This window comes from Notechis scutatus, chromosome 3 (genome assembly GCF_049901735.1).
Source record: "Notechis scutatus isolate UNSWTSFEM ecotype Mainland chromosome 3, rNotScu1.2, whole genome shotgun sequence".
Lineage (NCBI taxonomy): Eukaryota > Metazoa > Chordata > Lepidosauria > Squamata > Elapidae > Notechis > Notechis scutatus.
This window is the reverse complement of record NC_142011.1, coordinates 79,258,206-79,286,204: the sequence shown is the minus strand read 5'-3', so window position 1 is coordinate 79,286,204 and position 27,999 is coordinate 79,258,206. Positions and strand designations below refer to the sequence as shown.

The 27,999-nt window shown below is 37.9% G+C and overlaps 1 protein-coding gene across 3 annotated transcripts in view; it reads left to right on the top strand.

Moving 5' to 3' along the window:
- The window catches only part of TTLL7 (tubulin tyrosine ligase like 7), an 80,714-nt gene that overhangs the window by 28,386 nt on the left and 24,329 nt on the right, over positions 1-27,999 (top strand). For 2 of the 3 annotated variants that reach the window (XR_015748621.1, XM_087960536.1), the window contains exons 6-14: positions 5,246-5,404; positions 6,227-6,443; positions 7,355-7,519; positions 8,461-8,619; positions 12,332-12,426; positions 13,906-14,053; positions 14,128-14,228; positions 16,987-17,122; positions 18,877-18,963. Coding sequence is in view for 2 of the 3 variants with exons in the window: in XM_087960536.1 (XP_087816662.1) it covers positions 5,246-5,404; positions 6,227-6,443; positions 7,355-7,519; positions 8,461-8,619; positions 12,332-12,426; positions 13,906-14,053; positions 14,128-14,228; positions 16,987-17,122; positions 18,877-18,963 (1,267 nt within the window). In the remaining variant the exon portion in view is untranslated. The remainder of the gene's footprint in view (positions 1-5,245; positions 5,405-6,226; positions 6,444-7,354; positions 7,520-8,460; positions 8,620-12,331; positions 12,427-13,905; positions 14,054-14,127; positions 14,229-16,986; positions 17,123-18,876; positions 18,964-27,999) is intronic. The other variant, XM_026678451.2, reaches the window with a different exon arrangement.

The window sequence follows — 27,999 nt, the reverse complement described above, 5'->3', positions numbered from 1 at the left end:
TGTGAGTTCAGGGGCAACTATGCAAGAAAATTGCATGCTTTATGCCTTGGGTGGAGAATGATAACCCTTTTATGACTTGTGGACTTCAACTCCCAGAATTCCTGAGCCAAAAATGCTGGGAATTGAAGCCCACAAGTCATAAAGGGGCCATGGTTTCCCACCTCGGCTTTATGCCTTAAAACTTCTTGAAGGTTTCCAGTTAGCCTGCATGGCAAACAAGATGGCTTTTTAGCCTGATCCAGGAAAAGTTACTTTTTTAATCAGTTTGATTATGTTTTCTTTGTGTTCGTTCATAGGCAACAGGAAAATATTTCAAATTGGAAAAAAGGTTTTCTTGTAAGGAATTATTCAAATATGTCTATGTTGTAAATATGCAATCCATATTTATATACATTTGAATACTTAATTTTATTTTTACTTTATGCTGAGAGTCGCTAGACAACACTCAACTATTAAATTTACCAGCATAAAGGATAATGCCTTTTCCCCCCTCATCTCTTTCATATTTATGAAATTTTTACCAAGGTAGCAGAGAAGCATAATTAGATTTTCAAAAAGCTGCTTTATACTGATTTCAGCTATAATCATGGTGTGTGTGTATGTTTGTGCATGTAATATAACTCTTAATTCTCATTTTTTTTTTTTTTTAAAATAGTAATAAATAGATTAGGATTAGTAGAGGTTAACACATCTATTTTAAACATTACTTTGAAAACAAAGTCAAACTGAAAATCAGCAATTTTGCTAGCCAGTTTGGTCTAAGCACCAGGCTAGAAACCAGGAGACTCTGAGTTCTAGACCTGCCTTATCTCCGGGGGAGATGAGTCTGCCTACCGAGATGAGGTAGACTGGTTGCTTTCGTGGTGTGGAGACAATAACTTGGTTCTCGACACCAATAAGACCAAGGAGCTTATTGTGGATTATAGAAGGAGCAGATCAGACATCCAGCCCTTGCTTATCAATGGAGACCGAGTGAAGCAAATGGCCAGTTTTAAGTTTCTGGGTGTTACCATAAAAGAGGACCTGACCTGAGGTGCTCACATTGCAGCCCTGGTCAAAAGGGCCCAGCAGAGATTATACTACCTGAGACTTCTCAGAAAACAACAACTGAATGAAAAACTGCTGGTTGACCTTCTACCACTGCACCATAGAGAGCATTTTAATAAACTGCACCTCTGTATGATTTGCCAATTGCACAGTGGCAGATAGGACAGCACTCCAGAAGATTATTGGTTGCTCTCTCCCCTCTTTGGAAGAGCTTTATAGCTCCTGCTGCCTTATGAAAGTTCAAAACAGTTTCAAAGATCCATCTCATCCTGGGAACCCTTTTTTTGAACTATTACCATTTGGCAGATGGTACAGAATAATAAAAACAAGGAAAAATAGGCTGAAAAACAGCTTTTGTCCCAGGGCAGTAGGTCTTTTGAGTTTTGCTGTATAGTGCAGTGTTGGTGTGGTGTCGGGGGTTTCCGGTTCAATGTGTGAAGGGTGAAGGAGGTGTGTTTGTGTTTATTTTCATGGTCATGGTCATGGTCATGATGTGCACTGAAGATGGTGTTTGATTTCGTTGTACAAGGTGCAATGACAATAAAGTAAACTAAACTAAAGTTGGCCTGGTGACTTTGGGTCAATCACTTTTACTCGCCCTAACTCACCTCACAGGGTTGTTTGTGGAGAGAAAATAGGAGGAGAAAGGAGTATTAGGTATGTTCGCTACCTCGAGCTATTTATAAAAAATAATATAGGGATAAAAATAAATACATTTCAGTGGTGTGATCTCAGGAACTTTGGGCAGGGCAGCATGGTATAGAAATGGGCTAGGTAGTCATGCAACCTATTGCCTGTGGGCTTGCTCTTCTCTGTCCTAAAACATATAGTATAATAAGAGGGAAGCATTCATATCAATACTTTCAGTGCTCAGCAAGCAGAAAAAAAGTTCCGACATTAATCACTTTAGTTGTCATTTCAAAAAGAGCTTGAACCAATTAATTGAGCATTATTAACGCCTTAAACCAAGGGAAGACAAGCCTGCACGAATGCTTCTTTGTTTGATACTTGAATTGTCTGTTTTCCAGGTTCCTGGAAAAACAGAAGGGGCTCTGTAGAATGAGGTTTCTTTTCTCTCCCCTCCCCTTTCATCTAGGACTTTTGCAGCTTAACAGGATTTCCTCCCAAATAGAAAACGGATTTAGTTGTATGAAGAAAGCATCCCATATTCCCAGTGGTGGTATTCAGCAGGTTCTGACCAGTTCTGGAGAACTGGTAGTAGAAATTTTGAGTAGTTTGGAAAACTGGCAAATACCACCTCTGACTGGCCCTGCCCCCATCTATTCTCTGCCTCCTGAGTCCCAGTTGATCGGCTGGGTCTTCTTTTGTTGCCCTGCACAGGAGAATGGAGCTGGAAAGCAGGTTAGCGGGGTGGGATGGAAATGGAGATTCTCCTTAGAACTGCTCGGATCATCCAGAGAGTGGGAGGTGCTTCAGTCTGTGCTGTTGTAGGCTGAGCTTAATTACTGAAGAACGCTCCTCCTTCCATCACGTGGCTCCATTACAGCGTTCCCCAGTTTATGCTCAGCCTCGTGAGAGTTAGGCTGTTTTCTGATAAAGCTCCTAGGCCGATTCAGGATCTCTTCTAATTTCACTTGAAGGTTTGATTAATAATTTTTCCTGTAGCCTCTGCGCAATTGGGTTTGTCTCTAGATTAAGGGGAGCCACACCAACCAAGCCACGCCCACAGAACAGTTACCCCATGGAAAACTAGCTCACTCTTCCCCAAAATAGCACCCTTCAAAATATATCTCTTGAGCATTCTCAGCTGAAGAAGAAGAGATCCCAAGAAGAGATCATGAAAGATATAATTTTATATATCCAGAGGGCCTCAGATTAGAGAAGACCTAGTCTTGACTTTCAATAGCAACCTTCAGAGTTACAGGTAATCCTTGACTTACGACCACAACTGAAGCCAACATTTCTGTTGTTCAGTGAGACATTTGTTAAATTGAGTTTTGCTCAATTTTACGGCCTTTCTTGTCACAGTTGTTAAGTGAACCACTGCAATTGTTATGTTAGTAGCAAGGTTGTTAAGTGAATTTGGCTTCCCCATTGACTCTGCTTGTCAGAAGGTCGCAAAAGGTGATCACATGACCCCGGGACACTGCAGCCATCATAAATATGAACCAGTCGCAAGCATCTGAGTTTTGATCATGTGATTATGGGGATGCTGTAGTGTGAAAAGATTGTCATAAGTCACTTTTTTCAGTGCCTTTGTAACTTCGAATGGTCACTAAATGAACTGTTGTAAGTCAAGGACTACCTGTATTGAAGTGTTAACTTCAGCAAACAAGGCGTTTTGTTCATCACTTTTTGACCAGTTTCTACCACATCAAATACAGTTCACATTTTTCAGATATTTAGGATACGAGTCATCAAATAGTAGGATCAATTGGTGGGGTGAAGATATGAGCCTAATCTTAGTTTGACTATACATGTGACATTAAGAGAACAGGTTGTCCTTGACTTACAAGTGTCCAAAGTTCTGACGGGCTTATGGGGCATGTGTGTGTGCATGTGAGAGAGACTTACGACCCAGATTCAAAGTTTTGATAGTCATTTTCTCCCTCATGGTCACATGACTGTGCTTTGGAGGCTTGACATTTAGGCTGCATTTATGGCTGTCTGCAGTATCTTGCGATCACACACCTGCATTTTATGATGGTTTTGCGAAAAATGGCATTCCCTACTATTTTTTTTCCACAAAATGGTACTCATAACAACCACTGGTTCACTTAACAACCTAATAACCACCAAATTAGGTTGGTTATGTGATCAACCGTTTTACAATCGTTACCAGTTACGATCGTGATGAGCAGGCTCCGTTACAGTGGTAGCTTGAGAACTACCTGTATCAAAAATAAAAATAAATAAATAAAAAATCACTGTGCTGTGTGATTAAGCAAGGCAATAAGGCAATTCCACAATCCTGAACCACAGTACTGCCATTACTTGAGATCTATAATAACTGTAAGCACAATTATAAAAATTGCCATGATGGTTGTGGGTTTTTCTGTTTTCATTTTGAAGTGTTCTTTCCACAATTAGCTAGTTGCTTTTGTAACAGGCTCTCTATTGTACACAGACCCTGACACTCTTGGCTCCAATCCTGGATCTGCAGATGGCCATTTTTGCAAGTTTTTTGTACCCATATAAGCGATTAGTAATTGTATATAATCTCTCAGGCAAATTAAAAGAATGACAGGAAAGTTGTTATGGTTTTCTTCTTGTTTTGCTTTGCATTCTATTTATTGTAAAGTGACGAATATAATAGTAGTACCTGACTTGAATCAACATTTCTTTAGTACAACCTTTGGGGAATATGAAGATCCTTATTTATACCTTTCATTTCTGTGGTAATTCTTAGAACAATCTTTTCATATTTTTCCGTCTCTTTTAAGGGAGTACAAATAAATTGTAAGCAATTTAACATACAGTTTTGTTCCTAAAGTTTCCATCTCAGTTGTTGGGAAAGATTCTGAGTGTGAAGGTCACATTTTGAACAAAAAGAGATTATGCAGATTTACTGAAGTAACAACACACACCGAAATTCAGATCTTACAATGGTAATATGTACTGTTGGATAATCTTAATTTTGGCACCTATCCTGTTGAGTTATGGCTTCCAATAAACCATTTCAATGGCAATCCAAAATATATGTGGTGATAAATGCCATTAAACTAAGGTAGTCCTCGGTTTACAATCCTTTGTTTGGTGACCAAAGTTACAAGGGCACTGGAAAAAGTGACTTGTGACTGTTTTTCACACTTGCCACCTTTGCAGCATCCCCCGTGGTCATGTGATCAAAATTCAGATGCTTGGCAGCTGACTCATATTTATGACAGTTGCAGTATTTTGGGGTCATGTCATCACCTTTCGTGACCTTTTCTCAAGCAAAGTCAATGGGAATGCCTGATTCACAACAACCGTGTTACTAACTTAACAATGGCATCAAGAAAGGTTGTAAAACGGGGCAAAACTCTCCTAACAACCATCTCACTTAGCAACAGAGATATTGGGCTCAATTGTGATCGTAAATTGAGGACTACCTTTATATAACTTCTAAGTATACAATATATGAATATGTTTTTCTTTGTCCAGTTTGCTACTGCTAAACACTGAATTAAATCAGATTGAAACCGCAGATATGAAAATGCACTGGATTTTTTTTTTTGTTCTTCTGTTTTTTTTCCAGAATGATCAAATCTCAGCCACAGGAATATAGTTTCATTCCTCGGACGTGGATTTTTCCAGCAGAGTTTACCCAGTTCCAGAACTATGTAAAAGAACTTAAAAGAAAACGCCGACAGAAAACGTTCATAGTCAAACCAGCTAATGGGGCCATGGGACATGGGTAGGTGCGGTGGTAACCCAATTCTTCCACATGAGGACACTTGTTTATATTACTGGAATTATAATTAGATATTGACTTTCTAAAAATGCTATTCATTAAAAACAAGGACAGTAAGCAGGCTGTTGCTACTAAACTGGCAACAAACATTTCCTTCCAAATAGTGGACTGGATTTGTTAGTTTTGTTTCCGTATAGAGGTAGTCCATGCTTAACAACGCTAACTGGGACTGGAAACTCTATCCTTAAGGCATGTAGCTATAAAAAAAACAAAACCCAAGTAACTTTGTTGCTTAATGATAATAGCTCTGACTGTCCCAGTGCTGTCATTAAGTAAGGACCACAAGCACACCACATGACCACAATTTCCAACTTCCTGTTAGATTCCCCATTGACTTTGCTTATGGAAAGTTGGCAGGGAAAGTCATTAATCACAATCACCTGACTGCAGGTTGCTTTAAAAGCTGTAACTACAAGGTACAATTGTAACTATCACTCATTCAGCATTGTTGTAAGTTTGAGCAGTTGCTGAATGAGTAATCATTAAGTGAGGACTACCTGTAATAATCTGTTTATTTATTTATTTATTTATTAAACTAATTTATGTAACTGCACAATAATTATAGCTTGAGAGGTATTCAAATACATGGTAAACTATACAGTATAATAGATTTGGTGTACATGCCTAAGAAGTTAGGTTTGATAGACCTAGCTTAAAACAAATGAAACCAGTATCTTACTACGTATTTAAGGGACATTATTTTTTTTTAATAAATAATTAGCCGGAATGAAAAGTCTTCAGTTTTTCTTTTTTGCCTTTTATCAGGATCTCCCTTGTCAGAAATGCAGAAAAACTTCATTCCCAGGACCACCTCATAGTTCAAGAATATCTTGACAAGCCCTTCCTTATGGAAGGTTACAAATTTGATTTAAGGGTGTACATTCTGGTAACTTCATGTGATCCACTTAAAATATTTTTATATCATGATGGATTAGTGAGAATGGGCACAGAGAAATATCATCCACCCAATGAATCAAATCTGGTAAGTAAAAGTTAGGTGAATAAAAATAGTGCAATAATATATGCTTAGGCAAACCTACGGTATGTATTGTAATAGTGAACAGCTAGGCATTGATTGCAAGAGAAATTGTTTTGGAATGATTATATTTGGCTTTGTTTTTAATTTCTGTTGAGTTGAGAGTCAGAAGAATACAATAGTTGAGGGTATCAGAACCTGCTGAGAGGCCTAAAAAGGCCAGAATGGGTCCACAATATTCATCCACAACCAACGTGGATGTGTGACTAGTGCTTCTCGGTTCCATGTTCAGTCCTAATCACTGATTTAAAAAGAGTCTAGCAAATTCATTTCCTTTAGAACTCTCCATGGGATTATGTTTAGCCTTTGATCCTGGGGACAATTCAGAGATTTCATGATTAGAAAGATGTATTCTTCATCAGTTTATTCATTTTACCCAATTGTATGCTAGCAAATTTGAATAGATGTTTTTCCTTTTGTCTATCCTGAATTTCCAACTTTGGTATTTTTATTAGATAAATAAACAAGATAAATAAACAAATAAGATAAATAAACAACAAATAAATTAGGTAAATACTATTCTGTATCAAGAAAAAAACTACAAGGTTGATTCACCCCCATATCATGCATATTTTTTATTCTTCTGTTGTATTCCATATTATTTAACTTTTAAAAAAACTAAACAAATCTGTATGCACACTTGTTCTGTCATTTTATTTGATATCACAACTGATTACAATACTCATCTTTTTTATATTTATCTTTTGTAAATCATTGTTGAGCAATGCTGTATCTTTTCTGCAGTGTAAAAAAACTGCTTCATTAGCATCATCTTCATGAAGTTTCTCTTTAAATAGAACTGTAAACTCTCTTTCTCTACTTGTCCCTTAGAAATCACATTCTGATTTTTGTTTCAGAGCCAGTTGTATATGCATCTGACCAACTACTCTGTGAATAAGCATAATGAGCATTTTGAACGGGATGAAACAGAAGACAAAGGCAGTAAGCGCTCTATAAAGTGGTTTACTGAGTTTCTGCAAACAAATCACCTTGACGTTTCCAAATTCTGGAATGATATTTCAGTAAGAGAAAACTAATATGCAATAGCTGTTCTGTGTTTGGTCATCATAGTGGCAATGCTCTGTACAGTTCCTCTTGGACCAGGACATAATATGGATTTTGATGCATGCAACTGAAATTCTTATTTAATTTTTTTTATATGGTGAAATTACTAAAAGACAGAAGTGTTATGTGTAGCAGTGGCCCCCAACCTTTTTTGTGCCACAGCCCGGTACTGGCATCACAAAATGATCCGTGGCCCGGTACCGGCATCAGCACGCATGACAAGGCAAGGCGAGCTGAGCGACCCGCCAGCCAGCTGTCCCCCGCTTCTCCCCGCCACCTTCAACTCCTCCTTTGTACCTTTGTCAATGGGCTTTGGGATGGCTTCGGGATGGCTTCGGGACGGTCGCTCGGCTCGCCTTGCCTTGGGTGCTGAAAGAATCCTCGCACCTTAGTTTCGTTCGAAGCCGCCCCCCCCCCCTTCAATGAAACTAAGGCGCGAGGATTCCTTCAGGACCCAAACGCCGCTTTCCAACTGGAAAAGCTCACCCAGAAGCACTTTCTCATCAAAACAAGATGGCGGCGCCCAGCAAACCGACGGCCCGGTAGAAAATGTTCCACGGCCCGGTACCGGTCCGGGGCCCGGTGGTTGGGGACCCCTGATGTGTAGAATCTTGTCATTATGTCAGAGAGGGGAAATGGGCAAAATACCAGATCCCCCACCCCCAGGTGAACTGAATAATGTTTAGAACAAATTATTATAATACTTTGGCAGTCCTGATTAGATCCTAAATATTATTTCTGCTTGATTTTTTGTGATTTAGACTACAGCCAACAATCAATTGGTTCTTATTTTGTTAGAGCATCATATTTTGCTGTTTTAACGTAATGGTTTTCTGTAAAATTCAAATAAACACAATGATGCTAGTCTGCTGTTCTTATCTTTTGCACAATCTCCCAGGAGTTAGTTGTGAAGACACTTATAGTAGCAGAGCCACATGTCCTTCATGCTTATCGTATGTGTAGACCAGGGCAACCCCCTGGAAGTGACAGCGTTTGCTTTGAAGTGCTGGGATTTGACATTCTGCTGGACAAGAAACTCAAGCCATGGCTACTAGAGGTGAGCAGCTTTACAATAATTTCAATAAGTGTATGAAGGTTAAAACAACAACAACTGGTATGCCACTGTTAATACCATTGTTGAATTAAAAATCAGATGTTCCTATCTAACCACTAGAAGTGAGAGTGATGGTTCAGCAATTAAAGAGGCTGAGCTTGTCAGCTGAAAAGCAGACAGTCTGGAATTGAAACTTGAGCATCACATGAACTCCCATTACTTTCCTAGCTCCTGCCAGCCTAGCAGTTCTCAAAAGTATACAAATATGAGTAAATAAATAGGTACCACTTCAGTGGGAAGGTAACAATGTTCTGTGTGCCTTGGCATATAGTTATGCTGGCCACATGACCACAGAAGTGTCTTCGGACAACGCTTAATCCCTCAGAAATGAAGATGAGCACTGCCCCTTAGGGTTGGATATGACTGGATAGGGGAAACCGTTACCTTTATGTAACCACTGGTTTATAGCACATTAAAAATAGAATTAAGAGGATGACTTAGTGTATTGTGCAATCAAATATGGCTCCTGAAAATGCATACTCTGTACATACACAAACTAATATATGAATATGTATACACAACCTATAATACAATATTAAATGCCCTGATCTAGAGGCTGAGAGACCAATGAGTTCCATTCCTGCCTTAGGCACAAAGCCAACTGGCTGACTTTGAGCCAGTCATCTTCTCCCTAAGGAGAAGGCAGGGGTTCATCCTGAGATGGAGTAATTTGGGATGATAATCATGACAATGATTATGATGACACCTGTTATTTGTGTATTCTGCAATTAACTAGCAGCTTTTTAGATCAAGGCTGATATTTTTAGAAATGTACGATAAAAATATTCTCAGATGAAACATGATAGGGACAATATTAGTTACATGTTTGAACCATGAATCAAGACCTCTTTTCCCCAGCTATGCTCACATAGTTTTTCCTCTAGCAGAAGCTTGTATGTCATCTTACAAGTATTTTACACCATCTAGTGGATAAGACATGAAATGCTCTGTTCCAAATAAAGTAATCTTGTCTATTTTGTTTCATCTTTAATTTGTCTGGATAATGTTGTATTAGCATTTGCAATCAGCAATATACGAATAGAGAGAGAGAGAGATCTATACTGTAAGGGGTTCGATGTTGAACAGAACCTGTTTCTTCAGGGCCCTGGTGATCCTATTACGGTCAGATATTTTTTCAAATGCCTTTAAATTCCAAGAAATTTAAATAATGTAAATAAATCACAGATATTTTAATGTGCTTGAAAGTAGTTCTCTATCAAATATGTTGACCGCTACTTTCGGATCTCTAGTCAATATTGAATACAGGAATGAGGGACCTGCAGTTTTAACACATCTCAATAACAACTGTAAACTGCTGCATAATTGGGCATAGTTGTCAGAACAGAAAGCTGTTGAAGAGAATGAGTAAAGTTCCCAGGTAAAAAGACTGGGAAAATACAACCAGGTGGTTGGACATAAAAAGGTGCCTTTGGGAAATGGACAAAAGAAGAAAACTATAGTTAGGAAAGATTCTAGACTGAAGCTTATTCCTGGGTGATGACATGGTAGCTGTAGCTAGGAATGGCTTTTTCCAGTTTGATGTTACATCAACTTGAGAAGTTATAATGTATACCCAAACTACATACATACATACGTTTGTTCATTCATTCATTCATTCATTCATTCATTCATTCATTCATTCAAATTAATTGATATGCCACCCATCTTACTCTGCAAAGCAACTCTGACACCAGAATATATTGTGATGTCCTCTGTGTTGATAATCTGAGTTTTCCAGACTGCAGATGTTTGCAGTTAAGTGAAGCCAGTAAAGAAGAATATACAAACAAAGAAAATACATTTATAGATCAAGAATTTGTTTTGGGGTCCAGTTTAAAATACTAGTTTTGATTTTAAATGCCTAAACAATTAAAACTACCTTAATAAATCATTTCTTACTTTTCCTGTTCTCAGGATCTAAGCTAAGGGAAGAAAAACTTAACACCCCAATATTGCTGGCCTACAGCTATGTACAGTCATAGGCAATGTAGTCAATAGAGCGATACTTTAGCAAAGTATACTAAAAATATTTCCAGAATAACAATGTAGCATGTTTTGGCTTATCTCCAACTCTGGGAGATAATTTTTAAGCAGCTCAGTATTTGTGAGAATTGAGTGTTGTGGCTTAACATCTTCCTGTTGGTTAGAGAGGAGAGTGCATTGTAATTATTTTCTGTTAGAATACATATTTGGATTGCAGAAACCTATGAACATTATATTAAGCAACAAAAGCAAAAGATCAAGAGTAGAGAACTTCTAGGTTTTGTGAAACATTTTATCTAGTTTTTGATACCTACTATAATTGGGGAAATTCAAATTCAAAAATCAAAATATAACTGCTTTTTTGCTGTTTGAGAAAATGCCACTAGCAAAACTTTTGCAGTGAATTCGTGTGACTGCTGGCTTGGTATTGCAAGAGGAAGATAATTTCCAACCCCACATAATTGTATTAATTGCTATGGTCTCCAAGATATTGAACAGCACTTAATCCCTTCATTATTGTGGTGCATTCATTGAGTAGCAACATTATTATGATCTGTAGTCTGCTGCAGAAATAATCGATTGGTCTATTATTAGCTAATTCTATCAAGTTCTATTGATGTGCTGTTGAAATAGGTTACCATACAGTATATATTATAGCTTACATTCAGTGATTTTAAATAGCATGGAGTTCAGATTTATTTCATGAAATATTCTATAGCATGGATGGGGGAATCTGTGGCTCACCAGATGTTATTACACTACAATTTCAAATATCCCTCACTCTACTGGCCACGCTGCCTGAGCTGCTAGATATAGTATTGGACGGCTATTAAGTGCAGGAAAACAGGACCCCAAGCAGTTCAAATGAATATATGGGTTTATTGTATCTTCTCTCTACAAGAATCTGAACTATTAATGGTTAAAACTAGTTGGCGGTAGATAAGAGTCAAAGGAATTCAAAGCAGGCTGGATTTAGATTTCTTGTGGGTGCAAGGGACTCCGTGATTTATTTGACCCCTCCTTCTGGCTCAACTTGGTCATCTCCTAAAAGGGCCATGAATTCTCAACTTTGATTCTATTGGAAAGAAAATAAAATGTAACTAATTCTATATTTTTGAACCTTACTCAATTTTTCTGTTAGAAGGAATATATCACCTTTTTCTACAAAGCACTAATAAGCTTTTGTATACACATACGTTCCCATGCTTTTCAGACTTTTTTTGGTTTTAATAGCTATACATTATTAGTTTATGTACAGATTAAAATTTAATAATACAAACCATTACAAACATTTTGAAATATGAATTAAAATGTGTTACACTGCATAGGGCAAATATTAATTCTACCTACACCTGTGATTGAGTGTTCATGCTCCAATTATAATAGCAAATGGGTAAATAATACAGGCAAGATAAACACATTTTAAATGTAACTCATTATTTTGGATATTTCACATGCCGTCAAATTTGCAGCATTTGTATAAATCTTACCTCCTTTAAAAATAAGAGGATTTTTTTTTCATATACCAAATATGCTTACTTGGTACATTTGCAAGTAAGGATCTTGAAAACTTGGTCAGTGATACATGCATATGTGTGAGTGATGGAAAGTTTTGTACATATTATTTGTATTTAACATTCCTGAAAATGTTCTGCCTCCCCCATTTGCTCAGATTAATCGAGCCCCCAGCTTTGGTACTGACCAGAAAATCGATTATGATGTGAAAAAAGGTGTCCTTTTGAATGCATTACAGCTTCTCAACATCAGGTAAATATGCATAGGCCAGTTGTCATTATTTATTTTGGTTATAAAAGAAATAGATATACATTTACCATATTTTACAAAAATTGTTTTCATACAATTTAAGTTAAACCCTTTGACTGAGTATTTAATCCAGATATAATACAATCTTTGTCATTACTGGAAAAGAGTAAGTTAAATCCTAGTTTAATCCAAGCACTATAGTGGTCTGGCCAGATTTTTTTTAATGATTCTTGAGGCAGAAGAAGGACGTGTTCATGTCTCTGTTATCCTTCTGATCGGATTAAAAAGATTACAATGAGACTGGTACTACTGTATATCTGTGCATATTCTCTTAGAGCATGAAAATGCCTAAAGCCATAGAATTACTTTCTTTCATAGAATTACAGTTTATTATAAATGAGTCCTCTGAGGACATTGTGTATTCCTGTGATCTAGTTGTTGGTAGGAATTCCAATATCTTGTTTGGTATCATCTGCCCCAGGTCTTTAGGAGGAGTTAGTTGTTAAGGTATTACCAGGTGAAGCATCTGAAAGCAGCATGGTCTAGCAGTTGCCAGGCATTCAGCATCCTATCAGGGCCTGAGATTAATAACCAGCTGAGGAAGATTGTTTCTGAGGAGAACCTATTTCTGATAGTTCATTGTCTGGCTGACAGAGATAGCTCCCATCTGCTCTATCCTGGGGAGAGCAGTTGTAGTAGCAACTTTCCTCTCTCCATTGTACTGTAGCTTGCTAGTACCAAGCACTCATTGGCTTGCCAGTGCAGGTAGATGAAAACAAAACCGGTATTTTGGAATAGCTGCCATGTAGGAAAAGGAAGAAAATGGGTGCCCTCTACTTCTGCAACCATGGTAAACTGAAGTATTTCTCCTTCTCCATCTGGGAGGTTGGTAGGTATGGGAAAAAGAAGGAGCTTGCTATTCGTTAATAATAAAGATAGCCCTGGACTCGGGTGGGCTTCAACAATTTTAGCAACAGGTTCTCTGCCTGGTTGCTGGGTGGGCGTGGCCATGGTGGGCGTGACCTAGTCAGTCTCCTGCACCACGGCCAGGGGGGAGGGGAGGCGTTTGTGCCCTCCCTGGGCTCAGGAAGCTTTCCTCAAGCCTCCAGGAGGATGAAAACAGCCTCCCTGGGCTCCGGGGGCTTTCTGGGAGTCGGAAAAAGGCCTTCGTGAACTTCCGGGAGGCCCGTTTTTTGCCTTCCCCAAGCCTCTGCACATACCTTGCACCCCACGCGTACCCTGCATCCAAAACTGGCCACGTGGGGACTCCTGGGAGGGGCAGGGCGGGGTGGGTGGGGCAAGCCAGGAGTTGGATTTGGGTGTTCTCCAAACCGTGCGGAATCTTAGCTAGAGGGTCTCCCAAACCCCTGCGAAGCCCCAGCAGCCTACTGCCTGGACGCTGACATCATTGTGTCAGAAAAGCTGAAAACCCCACTGGGTTGGCTTTTGTTGATCCTTTCAAGTATTTTTTTTTTTTTTCAGGACAAGCGATAAAAGAAAAAATTTAGCCAAGCAAAAAGCTGAAGCTCAGAAGAGACTGTACGGCCAAGGGTCAATGAAAAGACTGTCACCTATATCTTCTGACTGGGAAAAGCAACGGCGTTCTCTAGAAAGGAGGAGAGAAGAACTGGTAATTTAAAACATCTATGTCTATATAAATAAAGGAGCCATGTTTTCTACTTTTTTCTCTAGCGGTATGTTCAGTCATTTCCACATGTTCTTGGCTTCCAGAAAGAGAGACTTGCACAAGTACGCAGGCAGATCTCCAAAGAAGAGCATGAAAACAGGCACATGGGAAATTATAGGTAACTATGTAATCCCTAGATTCCTAATTCAAAGTCTATCTTGGATTCATTTGATTTAGAATGGAATTCACTTTGCTTGTATCAAGCTTGCATAAAGGTGCTTTCTTCTTGAATGATGAAATGGGCTAATAATAATAGACCTTAGCATGGGTTTAGGCTTTTTGTTTTCAAAATACTATTGCTAGCAACATCATGAATCATGGTTCTATAGTTCTCAGAGATATTTATTTCCTCTATTCAGAGAGATTTCTTTTCTGGTTAAAATGGATCTCAGTATAAAGACAGATGTAGTGTGAAAGCAAAGCCATAACTAAGCCAACTTTCTTAAATAATGTTTTCCCCAATCAAACTCAAATTATAAAAGCAAGATCTTAACTGAGTTTTTCTTTTTGTTAAACTTTAAGACAGAGTTTGAAATAAGTCACTTTTGATGGCCTACAGAAGTATCTCTTGTCATGCATCAGGAATTCCTTAAGAATCATGATAGCTCTTTTTAAAAATGAGATACAGAAGCGTGTTTCTTCTGAAATGAATCTCAAAATGCAGCATCAGGAAAGATGGAAAATAGAGAACTAGTTTTAAGGGCTTTATAATGTGTTTTACTGGCATATAGCAGCAGAATATCTGGTATAACTGTTGATGATGCCTGATTGCTCCCCAATTAAAAAGGAAAAAAAAGCTGAAATCTAATAAATCTAATCAAATTGCAGATAAAGTTGTTGACGTGCTGTTGCATAAGATCTTATAAAATATATAGTAAGGATAGAGGAAATTTGGGCTGTTACTACCTTGATTTAAATTTTTTTTAATTTAAATTCAGTCCTTGCAACATAATGAAAATTGATTTGATCTCTCATCACCCACTGGGTTTCTAGCATTATATTCTCCTGATACCAACCTGTTTGTTAGTTTGGAATCATAAAAAAAAATCATGATTATTATTTCTGATATATTAATCTGGTAATGTGTTTAATGTAGTGTTTTTGGAAGCTTTTTATTAGAACTCCTTTGAATGATATAATGTTAAATGTTTTTATTGCTATGTTTTGTTTCGTATTTCTTTTGTTTCAAAAATTTGGGTGATATTTGTGTGTTTTAAGATGCTCCAGAAAATCAGGTTTTGAAGGATGGCATATAGCAACATAGCAATAGCACTTAGACTTATATACCGCTTCATAGTGCTTTTCAGCCCTCTCTAAGTAGTTTACAGAGTCAGCATATTGCCCCCAACAATCTGGATCCTCATTTTACCAAACTTGGAAGGATGGAAGGCAGAGTCAGCCTTGAGCCCATCAGGACTGAGCTTCAAACTATGGTCAGAGTTAGCATACAATGCTGCATTCTAACCACTGTGCCACATTTTAAAGATACACAATTAAAGTATGCTTGCGTGTCTGCTGCTAGAAACTATTGGTCTTGGTGTGACTATAAGGAATTTAACTGACTTTCAGAATTGTTTAGGGGATTTATTTTTTCTTGATTAGTATGGGCAACTAATAGAGACAGTGTATAATTCAGCCCCCTAGCCTTTTTATATCCCTAGGAACCTTTTCACTTTACGCCATTGAAATCTAGTAATTATTTTATTTTATTTTTAAATATTTTGATCACAAAAGAAACAAAGCAAAACAACAAGACTGAAAATGTTAATCCTTTCTCTTTCAACTTTTCAATATTAATGCTTGGCTACAAAAGCATTGTGTGTATAACATGGATTGAATCATCATTAGCAATACCATTGGGGAATAATTTCCTTCCCCCCGCTATTCTAACAGCGCCAAATAATAGCCTCAATATGTGTAAACTTTGTAATACTGCATGTAGCCTACTCTGTAATGTGTTTTGAAATGTACCATCACAGAGAAAAGTTGTATGTTGGAAACAACTTCTTTTTCTCAGACAAAGCATCCATTGCATATTGCCATTACACATAGCAGATCTAGTGAGATTCCAAAGTAGTTGTAATACTTTGTGTATTTATCTATGCAGTAGCTTTAATGTACCTGGTGTATTTCAGAATTTGTAAATGGCAGAAGGACAGGCAGGCATCTGTCCTGAAGTCTGGAACTTTTTTGGTGTGTGTTATCCAGCAACCCATACTAGCCAAGCTAGATATTAATAATAAATTACAATTTGTGTGGTTGGAGTGGAACAGGGAGCTGAATGGAAAGGAGGAAATGGGTTATAATTGATAGTTGTTATCAGAAAGAAAGTAATGGGTGTCTAATGCAATGTTTGTGGTTTTTGTAATGTCCTTCTCAAACTCACTCTCTCTGTCTCTGAATTATGAATGCAATATATAATGTTTCGTGTCTCATGCAATCCTGATTGACATTACAGTGAGTATTCAAACACTTAAGCTTATTGTTTGTAAAAAGACAAGCTTTATTCCCATTTTGCTTTTTTCATTGTAGTGTCTCCTTTCTCCAGTGAAAATACAGTAGATTTTAAGTAGAAAAAGTGTTTTCACAGTCTGTGTTTTGCTTAAATATATTACCAAGTCAGTGTTCTCCCTGAAAATCTCTATGTACATAAACCAATTTTTATAGTTGTGCTTTTAAAGTTGTAGCAACGTTTTGGCAGAATCTCATCTGCCATCCAATGATGTGGGAAAATACCCGGAAAAATAAATAAATAAATATATATATATTTGAAACAACAGAAGCTATACATTTTGTTTAACTTCATTATACAGGATAATGGGTTGTGGAATTGTTTGCATCTCATAGATTTTTCCTTTCTTTTATTCATATTGTAGGCGTATTTACCCTCCCGATGATAAACTTCTACTTGAAAAATATGAAGGTTTGTTAGCTACAGCTTTTCAAACATTTCTTGCTGGGAGGGCAGCTTCACTTCAACGGGAAATAAACAACCCTTTGAAAAGGATGAAGGTATCAGTAGTGCTGTTGTTGACTTAATGGTTTCAAATAGTTGATTCCTGAGTAGAAATACCAAAATGTTTAGATTCTTATACAATTTGTAGTACTGTCGTACAGAGTTGTGTTTATATTGCAGTGAAATCAACATTGTTTTTATACATTTTACTAATGATTCAAACACAGCTTGATGAAAAATGTATAATTTGCTGGTTTTGCAGCATTTGCTTACTTTTAAATGTTGGTTTAAAAACCAGAATGGTTGGATCCATACATCATGGATTCATAAATCATGTGTAATGTCTTTGCATGTTGCATCCAATCATAGTTTGTTCCCCATATGCTTTTTCTGGCTACTCATCTATCAAGTTTGCAAATAGCACCCTGAAAAATATGTCGTCTTACTTCAGTTCACGGGTGTCAAACTCATTGCGTCGTCACGTTGCTGTCACGTGACATATCGCAGTGGTTTTCCCTTTGCAGAGCTGGGGTGGGTGTGGCCTGCATGTGACGCATCCGGCCTGCAGGCCGCCAGTTTGCCACCCCTGCTTCAACATTTCCAGGCAAAAGATCTGATAGATGTTGCCTGGTTTTGAAACCTCAAGCAGCTTTTTAAAGAAACGCTAAACTGCTTGTTCATTTCATGCTTGTTTCAAATGGCCTTTGCATGGACAGCTGTGCTGGAATTCCTATGTAATGATCTCAGCTGTGGTTAGCTAGTATTATCTTGTCTTTTCATTGTGGAATGTTAGTGTTCATAGACTCATAGTTCTATAAATATGTAGGACTGCCGTGGATTAAGTTCATTATTGAGTTCAACTGCCTAGTCAGGAATCAAAACTTTTTCAACTTAAAAGTTTAGCTTTTGGGCACCTATCAATAAAATATGGCAAAATCAATTATATAGGAGTTGAATAAAAAGTGACGCCTTCGCCTCCATAACTCAAATTAAATAGGGATAATTTAATAAAGAAAACAGACCATAATCCCTGAATTTGAGCACTTTTGTTACTTGTATTTACTCCTCCACATAATCACCACCATTCACTCCACACTTCTGCCAACAGTGGACAATCATACAAAAGAACTCCACACTTTGTCTCTTCAACCAGGTCCTGATAGTCCTTTCTGCCTCTTCGTTTGAGTCAAACAGATGCCCACTAAGGTATTCCTTCAATTTTGGGAAAAGGTGGAAGTTGCACAGAACCAAGTCTGGACTCTTATGACGGATGAAATAAGAGGTGAGATCCAACTTTGCAATTGCCTCTTGTCATGGCTCATGAGGTATTAAGGTCTTGTGTTGTCACCTTGCGGCAAAATTTCTTTTCTTGTGCTTCCAAATTCCGTGTAATTGTTGTTTCAGAGGGATAGAGGTGGAAGAGATGGAAAGGACTGTCAGGACCTGGTTGAAGAGATTAAAGTGTGGAGTTCTTTTGTGACAGCTGTAATTCATTTGGACATCATTGGCAAAAGTATGTAGCGAATGGTGGTGATTATGGGAAGAAGTAAATACAAATAGTCAAATAAATTAAAATGGAAAATAATCCTTGAAGCTATTAAAATAGCCCTATTTAAACTGGAGGTGGAGTCATAGTTTTTCTTTCAACCCTTGTAATTACCTCAACAAGAATAATTGCAAGTTTCCATTGACATTATTTTTAGGATCCAGACACTGTTTGATAAGGGGGGGAAAGGGCGGTTTTCACATCATACTAAATGTTGTGTGCATTCTGACCTTTTCACATTTATTCAAGAACGTATCTTTTCAGGAAGAAGACATATTGGATCTTCTGGAACAGTGTGAACTTGATGATGAGAAACTAATGGGAAAATCTGTCAGACCACGTGGACCAAAGGTATTTATTGAATGAAATTAAATGATATCTATATTTTTAAATGAAGTGCATCTGGTTCATCTGAATTCTGAGCTGAATTGGGCTCTTTTGGATCGGTTTTGTTTGTCACATTCCCAAATTGAATTTCATCTGAAACAACCAGAAGCTGATTGCCACTGTCATAAAATTTCATGAGCAATTTAACATTCTGGAAGATTACAAAATGGTATTTCATTTGCCAAAAAGGTTACTGTGCTTTCATGTTGCTAGAAGCTAGGTTGAAGCAGAGAGAATGAGAAGGGAACCAGTTGAGTGATTGACAGCCATGACTGACAAGTCTACCTTTCAATTCAATGGTTAATCAGCAGCCCTTCGGTCATACTAGTTTGCTACATGCTGTTCTCCACTCTTTATAGTGGTTTTTCAACCATGCTGTCACACTTTAAAGAGCTTTCCTGTGGTGTTAGTGAAGTGTATGTGTGCAGTTAATTTTCTGTCTTCCCATCCTGAAAATCAACGTTGATGGCACTTCAGGTAAAAGGCTATAAACCACTCTTTTTACAATTTGTCAGGCTTCTTAGGAAAGGATGCCTCTGCATTGTTGGTTATCACAGAATTAAACCACCAAACGAGTTTCTGTGTCTTCTCAAATTTGTAAAGGGGATCTGATCCATGGTAAAACTCCTTCTGAGGTTGGTTGTTTGCTAGCAGATGTTTCATTACCCAATTGGGTAATGTTATTGCACTGATGATGTTAGCTAGTTGGGTAATGCAAAGTCTGCAAACAAACAAACAAGCTCTGAGAACACTAATGATTCCACAGGTCAACCTAAGCTATACAGTATATATTCTCGTCTACTAAAATGCCTTGTATCTGAAATTTGGCAGTGTATTTGGTCCTCCTTGTAGAAGGGGCAGTGTATTTGTATTTTTTATCTAATTCTGATAACACTGAAAAAGGTACAGGTTCTTAAAAAAATTAATATTTGAAGAAACATATCCACCTCAAACCTTCGCTCCTCAATGCATTTGTTTATATGAATGCCCACAAAGGGCTATTATTTCTACAAACATTATCCTGCTTTATTATAATTTAAAATATTTTTTATTATTTTTTAAAAATTAAAAGGTTATTGCTGTTTGTGCATTTCTAGGCTACTAAATTTGAGGCACAAAGCTTTGTTCTACAAATCTCTCTTTGGAATAGCTTGCCTTTCTGCCATTCTAAATATTGGACAACATCTGTGCTTTAGTCAACATTCAAAGGGAGACATGCTTTTATTTATCACATGGGCAAAAGGCCTCCTTGATAAAGAGAAAGTCTTGTTCCTTTAAAAGAAAAAGAGAGAAATCCAAGGATGACCCCACTCCCCCAAAAAGTTGTGCCTGAGCTGGGAAATAAAGCAGCAGTGTACCATATTCTGAATAGTTCTGATGTACCTGGAATTACACTGGGGGATATCCGGGGAAAAGGATTTTGCTTAAGATTCAGATTGTTTCTGTAGAAATAGAAGAATATTTTTAGTCAAGAATCTGCAAAAGAGGTGTGAAGGGTGTGAAAGTCACTTCCAGAAGTCCATCCCAAGTTGTGAAAGCTTTTCCTTTTAACACAAATCAGATTAGAAAGACCAGGCGAGGTGTCCTCTGGTTATGGCAGTATCGGGCAAGCACCTACCCCAGGGCAGAAAGTGAAGCCAGCTTGTGTAGATCCAGAGGCCTTTTTGAGAAGGAGGTTTGAAACTTTTAGACTTTCAATCAGTGGGTCCTGTCGCCATGTTGCGATGGGATCAAGAACAGTGGAGGGCAGCCTTGAGTAGTACCAAAACTAATAATATAAGTTGTTTTCTTTCTTTCTTTAAATAATGTTATTTTCTACCTGACTGGAATATTACCTCCCCCCTTTCCTCTATTTAAATTCTTTATAGCAGAAATATTAAAAGGACTGACAGGTTATTTGCATTTTTAGCTTCCGGATTTGACACAATACCTACTGAAACACAACCATTAGGGGGCAGAACTAATCTCTATGCCAGTGTTTGTTAACATTGACAATTTAAGATGTCTGGGCTTCAGGTTGTGTGTGTCCAAACATCTTAAAATTGCCAAGGTTGAAAAACACTACTCTATGCTATTGGGAAAACCTATTTATTTATCCAAGCAGCAGTCAACATTTTATGGGATAGCAAGTGAGATTCTGTGGTGCCAAAAGACTCTTATGGGATCTATCAACTCACTGGAGTTTAGGAAATTAGAATTCTAAGCCCTTGTAGAATTAGAATAGAACTAAAATAAAGGAGGAGGAGAATCATAACAAATGGAAGTAGAGAAGAACTTAAAACATGAAGCTGGAAAGAAAAAGAAACATTGAAACTGTAGAAAGAAGAAAAGGAATTTCCCTAACAAGTAGAAAAGAAGACGTGAAAAGCAGAGTTCTCTAAATCTAATATTTTTATAGGAAAGTAGACATGTTCAGAAAAGGAGAGGAGAATCCAGGCTGCTTCCTGAACAATTTTTAAAAGATTTGTCTTATCTACAAAGTTAGGAAAATTTGGTATATTCAGTTTTTAAGAGAATTAGTTCTCTGTTTTCAGTGGTCTATGAAATGACTAGGAATGATACGGACAACTGTACAATATTCAGGACTGCAGCAAATTCCTGGCGAGGACACACTTGCTAAAGGCATCTCAATCTTACTCAATCTTTCACCACAATGTGAAAAGAATGTACAATAGTTGGCAAGATCATGTGAAAGCCAACATGATCTTTAATTTCAGGTCACCTCAAAAGGGATTGTTCTTAAGTGAAGGTTTAAGAAAACCAAACTGAACCTTGGAGCTACAGGCTAAAGAAACCTCTCAGAAAAAAACCTCCTTAAATTCTCTATAGGGATTTCATTACACCCATGAGTTGAGTAAAAATGATAATAGTTAGACATCCACTAATGCAGAGGTGGTATTCAGCAGGTTCTGACCAGTTCTGGAGAACTGGTAGCGGAAATTTTGAGTAGTTCAGAGAACCGGCAAATGCCACCTCTGATTGGCTCCGCCCCCTTCTATTCTCTGCCTCCTGAGTCCCAGCTGATTGGCTGTGTCTTCTTTTGTAGCCCTGCACAGAAGAATGGAGCTGGAGAGCAGATTAGTGGGGCGGGGAGGGAATGGGGATTTTACAGGATCCTTCCCCTAGAGTGGGGTGGAAATAGGGATTTTACAGGATCCTTCCCCTGCCACTCCCACCAAGCCATGCCCCACCACACCACACCCACCAAGATACATCATGCCCACAATGCCACATCATGCCCACCAAGCCATGCCCACAGAACCAGTTGTAAAAAAATTTGAACACCACCACTGCACTAATGGCTTAGAAAGATACTTGGAGGCATGATCTCCAATATCTAAATTCACTCATCAAGGACTCACACATAGTCAAATATCACAATTGCACAATTGCTGTGTGCCAAAGGCCAAGCTAAAAATCCTCTTATCAAACTACTTATTCAGTGGAACAGCCAGAAAGAGTAGTGGGTCTTTACATATCTCTATGCCATGCTGTCTGGAGGCATATTTCTTTCCTCCCAGCAAGAAAGAAAGACCAAGAATTGGCAAAGAAGGTCCTCTAAAACCTAACAGCAAAGGATTCTCCAGAAACTAGAAGACACAAATGGAGCAGAGAAGCTCTGGTCAAACAAGTTAGGTGGATGCATAGCCCCATCTGCTCAGTCAGATACCAGTTAGATAGCAGGGAAATAGACTGTTTGAAAGGAAGATAATCTACAAAGATGCCAAGAACAGTCCTCAGAGACAACAGAAAAGAAAATAAGAAAAGACCCTGACAAGTACACAAAGCTGTCCAAGACACAACCACCTTTGCTCTTCCAACTGGAGTTTGACTCTAGGAGGACCTTCAGATTAAGAACCAGATTGGCATAGCTGACCAGAACTTATCACAGCTCATAAGAAGATACAACACTCCATCCTTCCACAAAGCTTAGAATTCTATCTTCATCAAAAGGAAATGACTATTGTGTCAGCACTACAGTGCAATTATATTAACACTGTTTATATTGTAATACAGTGAAACTGAAGTTGGGGACTTTATAACTTTGAGAATGTAACAGGATTGTAGACAGAGGCAGGCAAGAAGACTCATGTCAGAACTGTTGTCCAAGGTTGCATTACACTTGGACAATAATATTAATAAAATTTCATGTAATAAAAGACATGCCAAAACTGCACTGATTGCAAACAAAATCCTCCTTCCCTCCCTCCCTTCCTATCTATGAAACTGGTAGTTTGTGTCCTCTAGAGGGCATACTGTACTTTCTAACTGGAAATTCTTCATAGTCATTGCTTTAATACTTTTATGCTTGCTAATATCACACTTCTTGTAGTTATTGGATATTCATTCACAAAATATGTATATGCCTCATATGCATATTTCATCCTCTGTCTGGAAGATTTCTTAAGGCAGTTTTGCATAATTCTGACTTGGTTGCTTCTGTGTTAGGTGAAAGAAAGAGGGGATTGTGTCACTTCAAATGATATTAAAAATCGTATCTTTTGTGTATTGAATTACAGCCCCCCCCCTGCAATCTATCACAATATCATGACCTAAATTTAGCCATCTCATCCATGAAATGACAAGAGTTGTAGACCAGAAGTAGGAAAGACTGCCAATAACCACACAGTTTCAGTCTCATAATAACAAACCTTATTTTATGAAAACAATTCCTAAACTTTCCATTTCCATGACTGCCATGTGGAATTTTGTTTTTGTAACAACTGTGACACCCTGCCCCCCCAAAAATATCCAATTAACAGTTTTCTATATTGTCTTATAGCCCGAGTTTCTACATAGGTTTAAACCAAATATATCACCTAAATCAAAGTGACTATGACCAAACAAACCCATGGTTTAACAAAATACTAGATCCAGTGTTCTTTAATAGCTATCAAGAAATATATGTTTGCTGAAATTAGAAAAAAAAAAAAGAATACCGTATTGGATCCTTCAGATATCTCTAATTTTGATTTGGGTAGACTTTGGACAGACTATAACTACGGTGGAGAGTAAGATGAGTTTGAAGGTCCCTTGTATGGGAGACGGAAACTAGCAAAAGAGGTGACTCGTTATCTCATTGGTCCACCAGTTTTACTAAGGGCAAAGGTTGCAGTCCAAAATCTCTAGAGGACATCTGATTTTCTACATCTGTCTCCCCACTTCCTTCTCCTATGAGATACATAGAAATTCACAATCACAGGTTGCTTACCCATTAGATGACGGTAACTATTGATTCACAGCAATCCTTTCAGTAAATTTAGTCTCACTGAAAAACGGGGCATTTAGATATCTTTAACGATGAATTGCCTTGTAGCCCTTTGAGATGTCAGTTTAATGACAGCTCTGTGGAATACAGAGGACTGCAGGGTATATCCTAATCCTCTTCTGTACGTGTGGCAGAGCATTGGAAGATGAATTAACTATTTTGTGTCAAGTGACCTACTTTTTATTTAAGTTTTTATTTGCTTCTGTTCTGATAATTCCTAGCCATCAGCTGGTATAAAGATTAACAGTCTCAGCTGAGGAGAATATTGGAGGCAGATTACAACAAACTATACCTTCTACTGTTCCCTGTATGAAAGAAGAATACCTAAGTGGCCTTGTTTATTGCTCTGGCTGTTTTTCTGTCTTTTATACATGTTTTTCTTTCCTTTGTCCTTTGTTCCCTTTCCCTTTCTTTCCTCCCCTTCCCTTCGCCCTTTCCTAAGGTAAATGAAATACATGTAGTCCTCGAGTTATGAATGTAATGGGCCCTGTCCATTCCATTAGTATTTCGAGGATTCGTAAGAGTGAAACTCGTACCTTGAACAAGATCACTCCCTGCTTTCTGCCCAGGCATTCGCTAATCGAATGAGCAATGCGTTAAGTGCACATGAGTGATCTCAGGATGGAGAAGGCTATGGGTGCCCTAGTCATGGAACAGGCCCCCAAGGCTTCCCCAACCACTAAGATACCTCATGCTTCCCCCTCCTTTCCTGCCAGGCTGGACTAATTTATCTTATAAGATCTATCTTCCCTGTGCTGTGGTTTCTGTGGTTTGTCCCTTTGAGGGAGAGGAGAGTCGATGGAAGCTCCTGGGTGCTGTAATATCACACGAGTTCAGGAACCTATCCTCTTTTGCAGAGACCGGGTGCCTGAACTCTCACGAGATCACGGACCCGAGAAACTTTCATTCTGGGTGTGAAAAGTGTTTGTGGTGCCTTTCTCTTGCTCCTCTCTTCCCCCAACTCCTCTCTGCCACCACTGAGCACTTTTCACCCCCAAAAGTGAAAAGCTATCCACTATGTTTTTAAGCAGCCCTTTTGAAAGGAAACGAAGCTTCCAGCCTGCGTCAGTTCTCCGTTCAGGTGAAAAGTGCTTGGGCGCCTATGGGACTTTTAGAAATAGAATGGATGGCTCTGTTTTTAAGCTCCCCTTTTGCAAGGAAACGAAGCTTCCAGCCCATTTAAGCTTCCAACACTTTCCAGCTTCGTTTCCTTGCAAAAGAGGCGCTTAAGAACGGCGTCATACGCTCAGTTTCTAAGAGTCCCATAGGCACCCAAACACTGTATTGTAGTGGCTTGTGTTGGATCATTAAGCTAATGAGCATGAATCAGGAATACAAACAAGTAGTTTTGTGGCAGGTTTGGGAAATGTATAATTTCCGTTAGAAATAATTGTAGCAAACACTCTTTTCTTTCATCTTTATTTGCCAAAGTTTTAAATCGGGAGTATACTTGAACATATGGGGTCCTTGATTATGACTATTTGCTCTGTTTTGTGTTTACTTTATTTTGTTTCTTTGTTTTTAAATGGCTCACAATTTGTAAGCTGCCCAGAGTTGCTAGGAATTGGGCAGCATATTAATTTAATACATTATTATTCATAAAACTTCTCATTCTATTTTTTCTGCTGTTGTTAGTGTTCATATGTAGCTTAACTCTCCAAATGCTTCAATGCATGTTAAAAAGAATACATCACTGCGATACTTGATGGGGCAGGAAGCCATTGTGTAGGCCTATTCATACATGTTTATCTCTGTTGATAAATATGGTAGAAGAAGTTGGAACAACTGAATCAACTGGGATTTTAAAAGTCTTTGGAGATTCTCAGTCATCCAGGTCATGGTTGTCCCAAAGGTGCTTTTTCAGGAGGCAACTGGACTTTCTTATTTATTTTAACACATTTTGCTTCTAATCCAAGAAGCTTCTTCAGCTCTGACTGGATGGTGGGGAATGGAATGATTTATATTCCTTGCAGACAGCTGGTCATTTGCATTCTTTTTAGAGAGTCATTGAGGCCACTTTATCTGTGTCCTCAGGCTCACCAGAGTAGTGTAAATGGGTGTGGAGCCGCCTTGTAGGGCAGAAAACATCCTGCAGCCAAAAAGGCTCCATACCTATTTGCACTACTCAGGTCACCCTGAGGACACATAAACCTCCAAATGCTTCAACGACCCTCTAAAATAATGTAAATGACCAGCTGTCTGCAAGTAATATAAATCCTTCTATTCCCCACCATCCAGTCAGAGCTGAAGAAACTTCTTGATTAAGAAGCAAAATGTCTTCAAAGAAAAAAAAACAAGAAAATCCAGTTGCCTCCTGAAAAAGCACTTTGGGACAATCAACTGAGATTGAAGTAACTGCCAAGTCAAAGGCAAACAGTTGTGGCATTCCATATTAGGGAATGTATGTATGTATGTATGTATGTATGTATGTATGTATGTATGTATGTATGTATGTATAAAATCCCAAATCTTAGATAGCTTTCTCCCATCCCAATTAATTTCTCTATTGGGAGGAATCATATCATTGCTTCATTTCTGGGTAAAATTGCATGTTGCTTAAATATATAGCTTTTTAATATAAGCCAATATGGGAAAGCTGATTTATTAATATGTCTGTGATTTTAACTTTTTGGCCATGCTAATTCCACAAATATATGTGTAAATTTGCATTGATAGAAGATCCAATGAAGTGAATTTCTTTTTGTTTCATGAGAGAATACATTCTTTGTATGTTGAAAGTCCCACCTTTAATTTATAGTTTTTCCAATTATTAAGTAAATCTGCAGATTATAATAAAGCTTTTCCTTATATTCCTTTGCTACATTAGTCAAAGTAGACAGCACTGATAGCTTTGTCTAAGTATAAAATAGTTTGATATATTTTAATGACCCCTCTCCTCTGACACTAATTTATAGCTATATTTTGGGTGAGTGAATCATGGAAATTATTTCATGGTGGTATTTATTTGCTATTAGCGTTGTTGTCATCTAACATAGCAATAAATCATGAGATTCCAGTGTTACAGCTTCCAGTGTAATCTGATATCTCCTTATGTTACTGATGTACTGAGAATATATTTGAAATTAGGAAGGAATTTTATAGTGACAAATATGGTATGGGTGATCTCTGATAGGAAGTCTATCAAAAGCTTCACTTTGAAAGTTGGGAAATTCTGAACTTTCAGAAGCCCTGTATAGTTTTAAATTAAATTATTAGCTTTTTCACGGAGTATCTGTTGAAAAACTCCAATACAGTAGCACAAAAATATTGAAAGTAGGCCTCTCTGTGTTTGAGAAGACACCCTGAATCATTTATATATACAAATACGCATATATTTGTGCTACTTTAACTAATTGTCTCCAAAATGCCCAAGGTGGATAGGCTTTTAAAATAAGAATATTGTGCCTTGCTGTTTTCCTTCAGAGAAATTTCAAGCACTTTCTTAGGAGTTGTATACCACACAGGGAATTTCAGAGAGCATAGCTTTCATTTCCTGAAATCCCTTCCTCTCCTGGACTCTTAAAGGCCTAGGATCCTTTTTCTGTTTTACATCTGGTCATCTTACACACAGATCTTGAGAATTTAAAGGTATTTAAAATAGGTTTAATGGTGCTGCTTTATAATCAGGCTTCTTCAAAGTAGTGTTCCTTCAGATATGTTGAATTTCTAGTCTCAGAATTCACTTCTATTCTAAGGGTGGAACCAGTCTAAGGTCTTATATTATGCGTCTT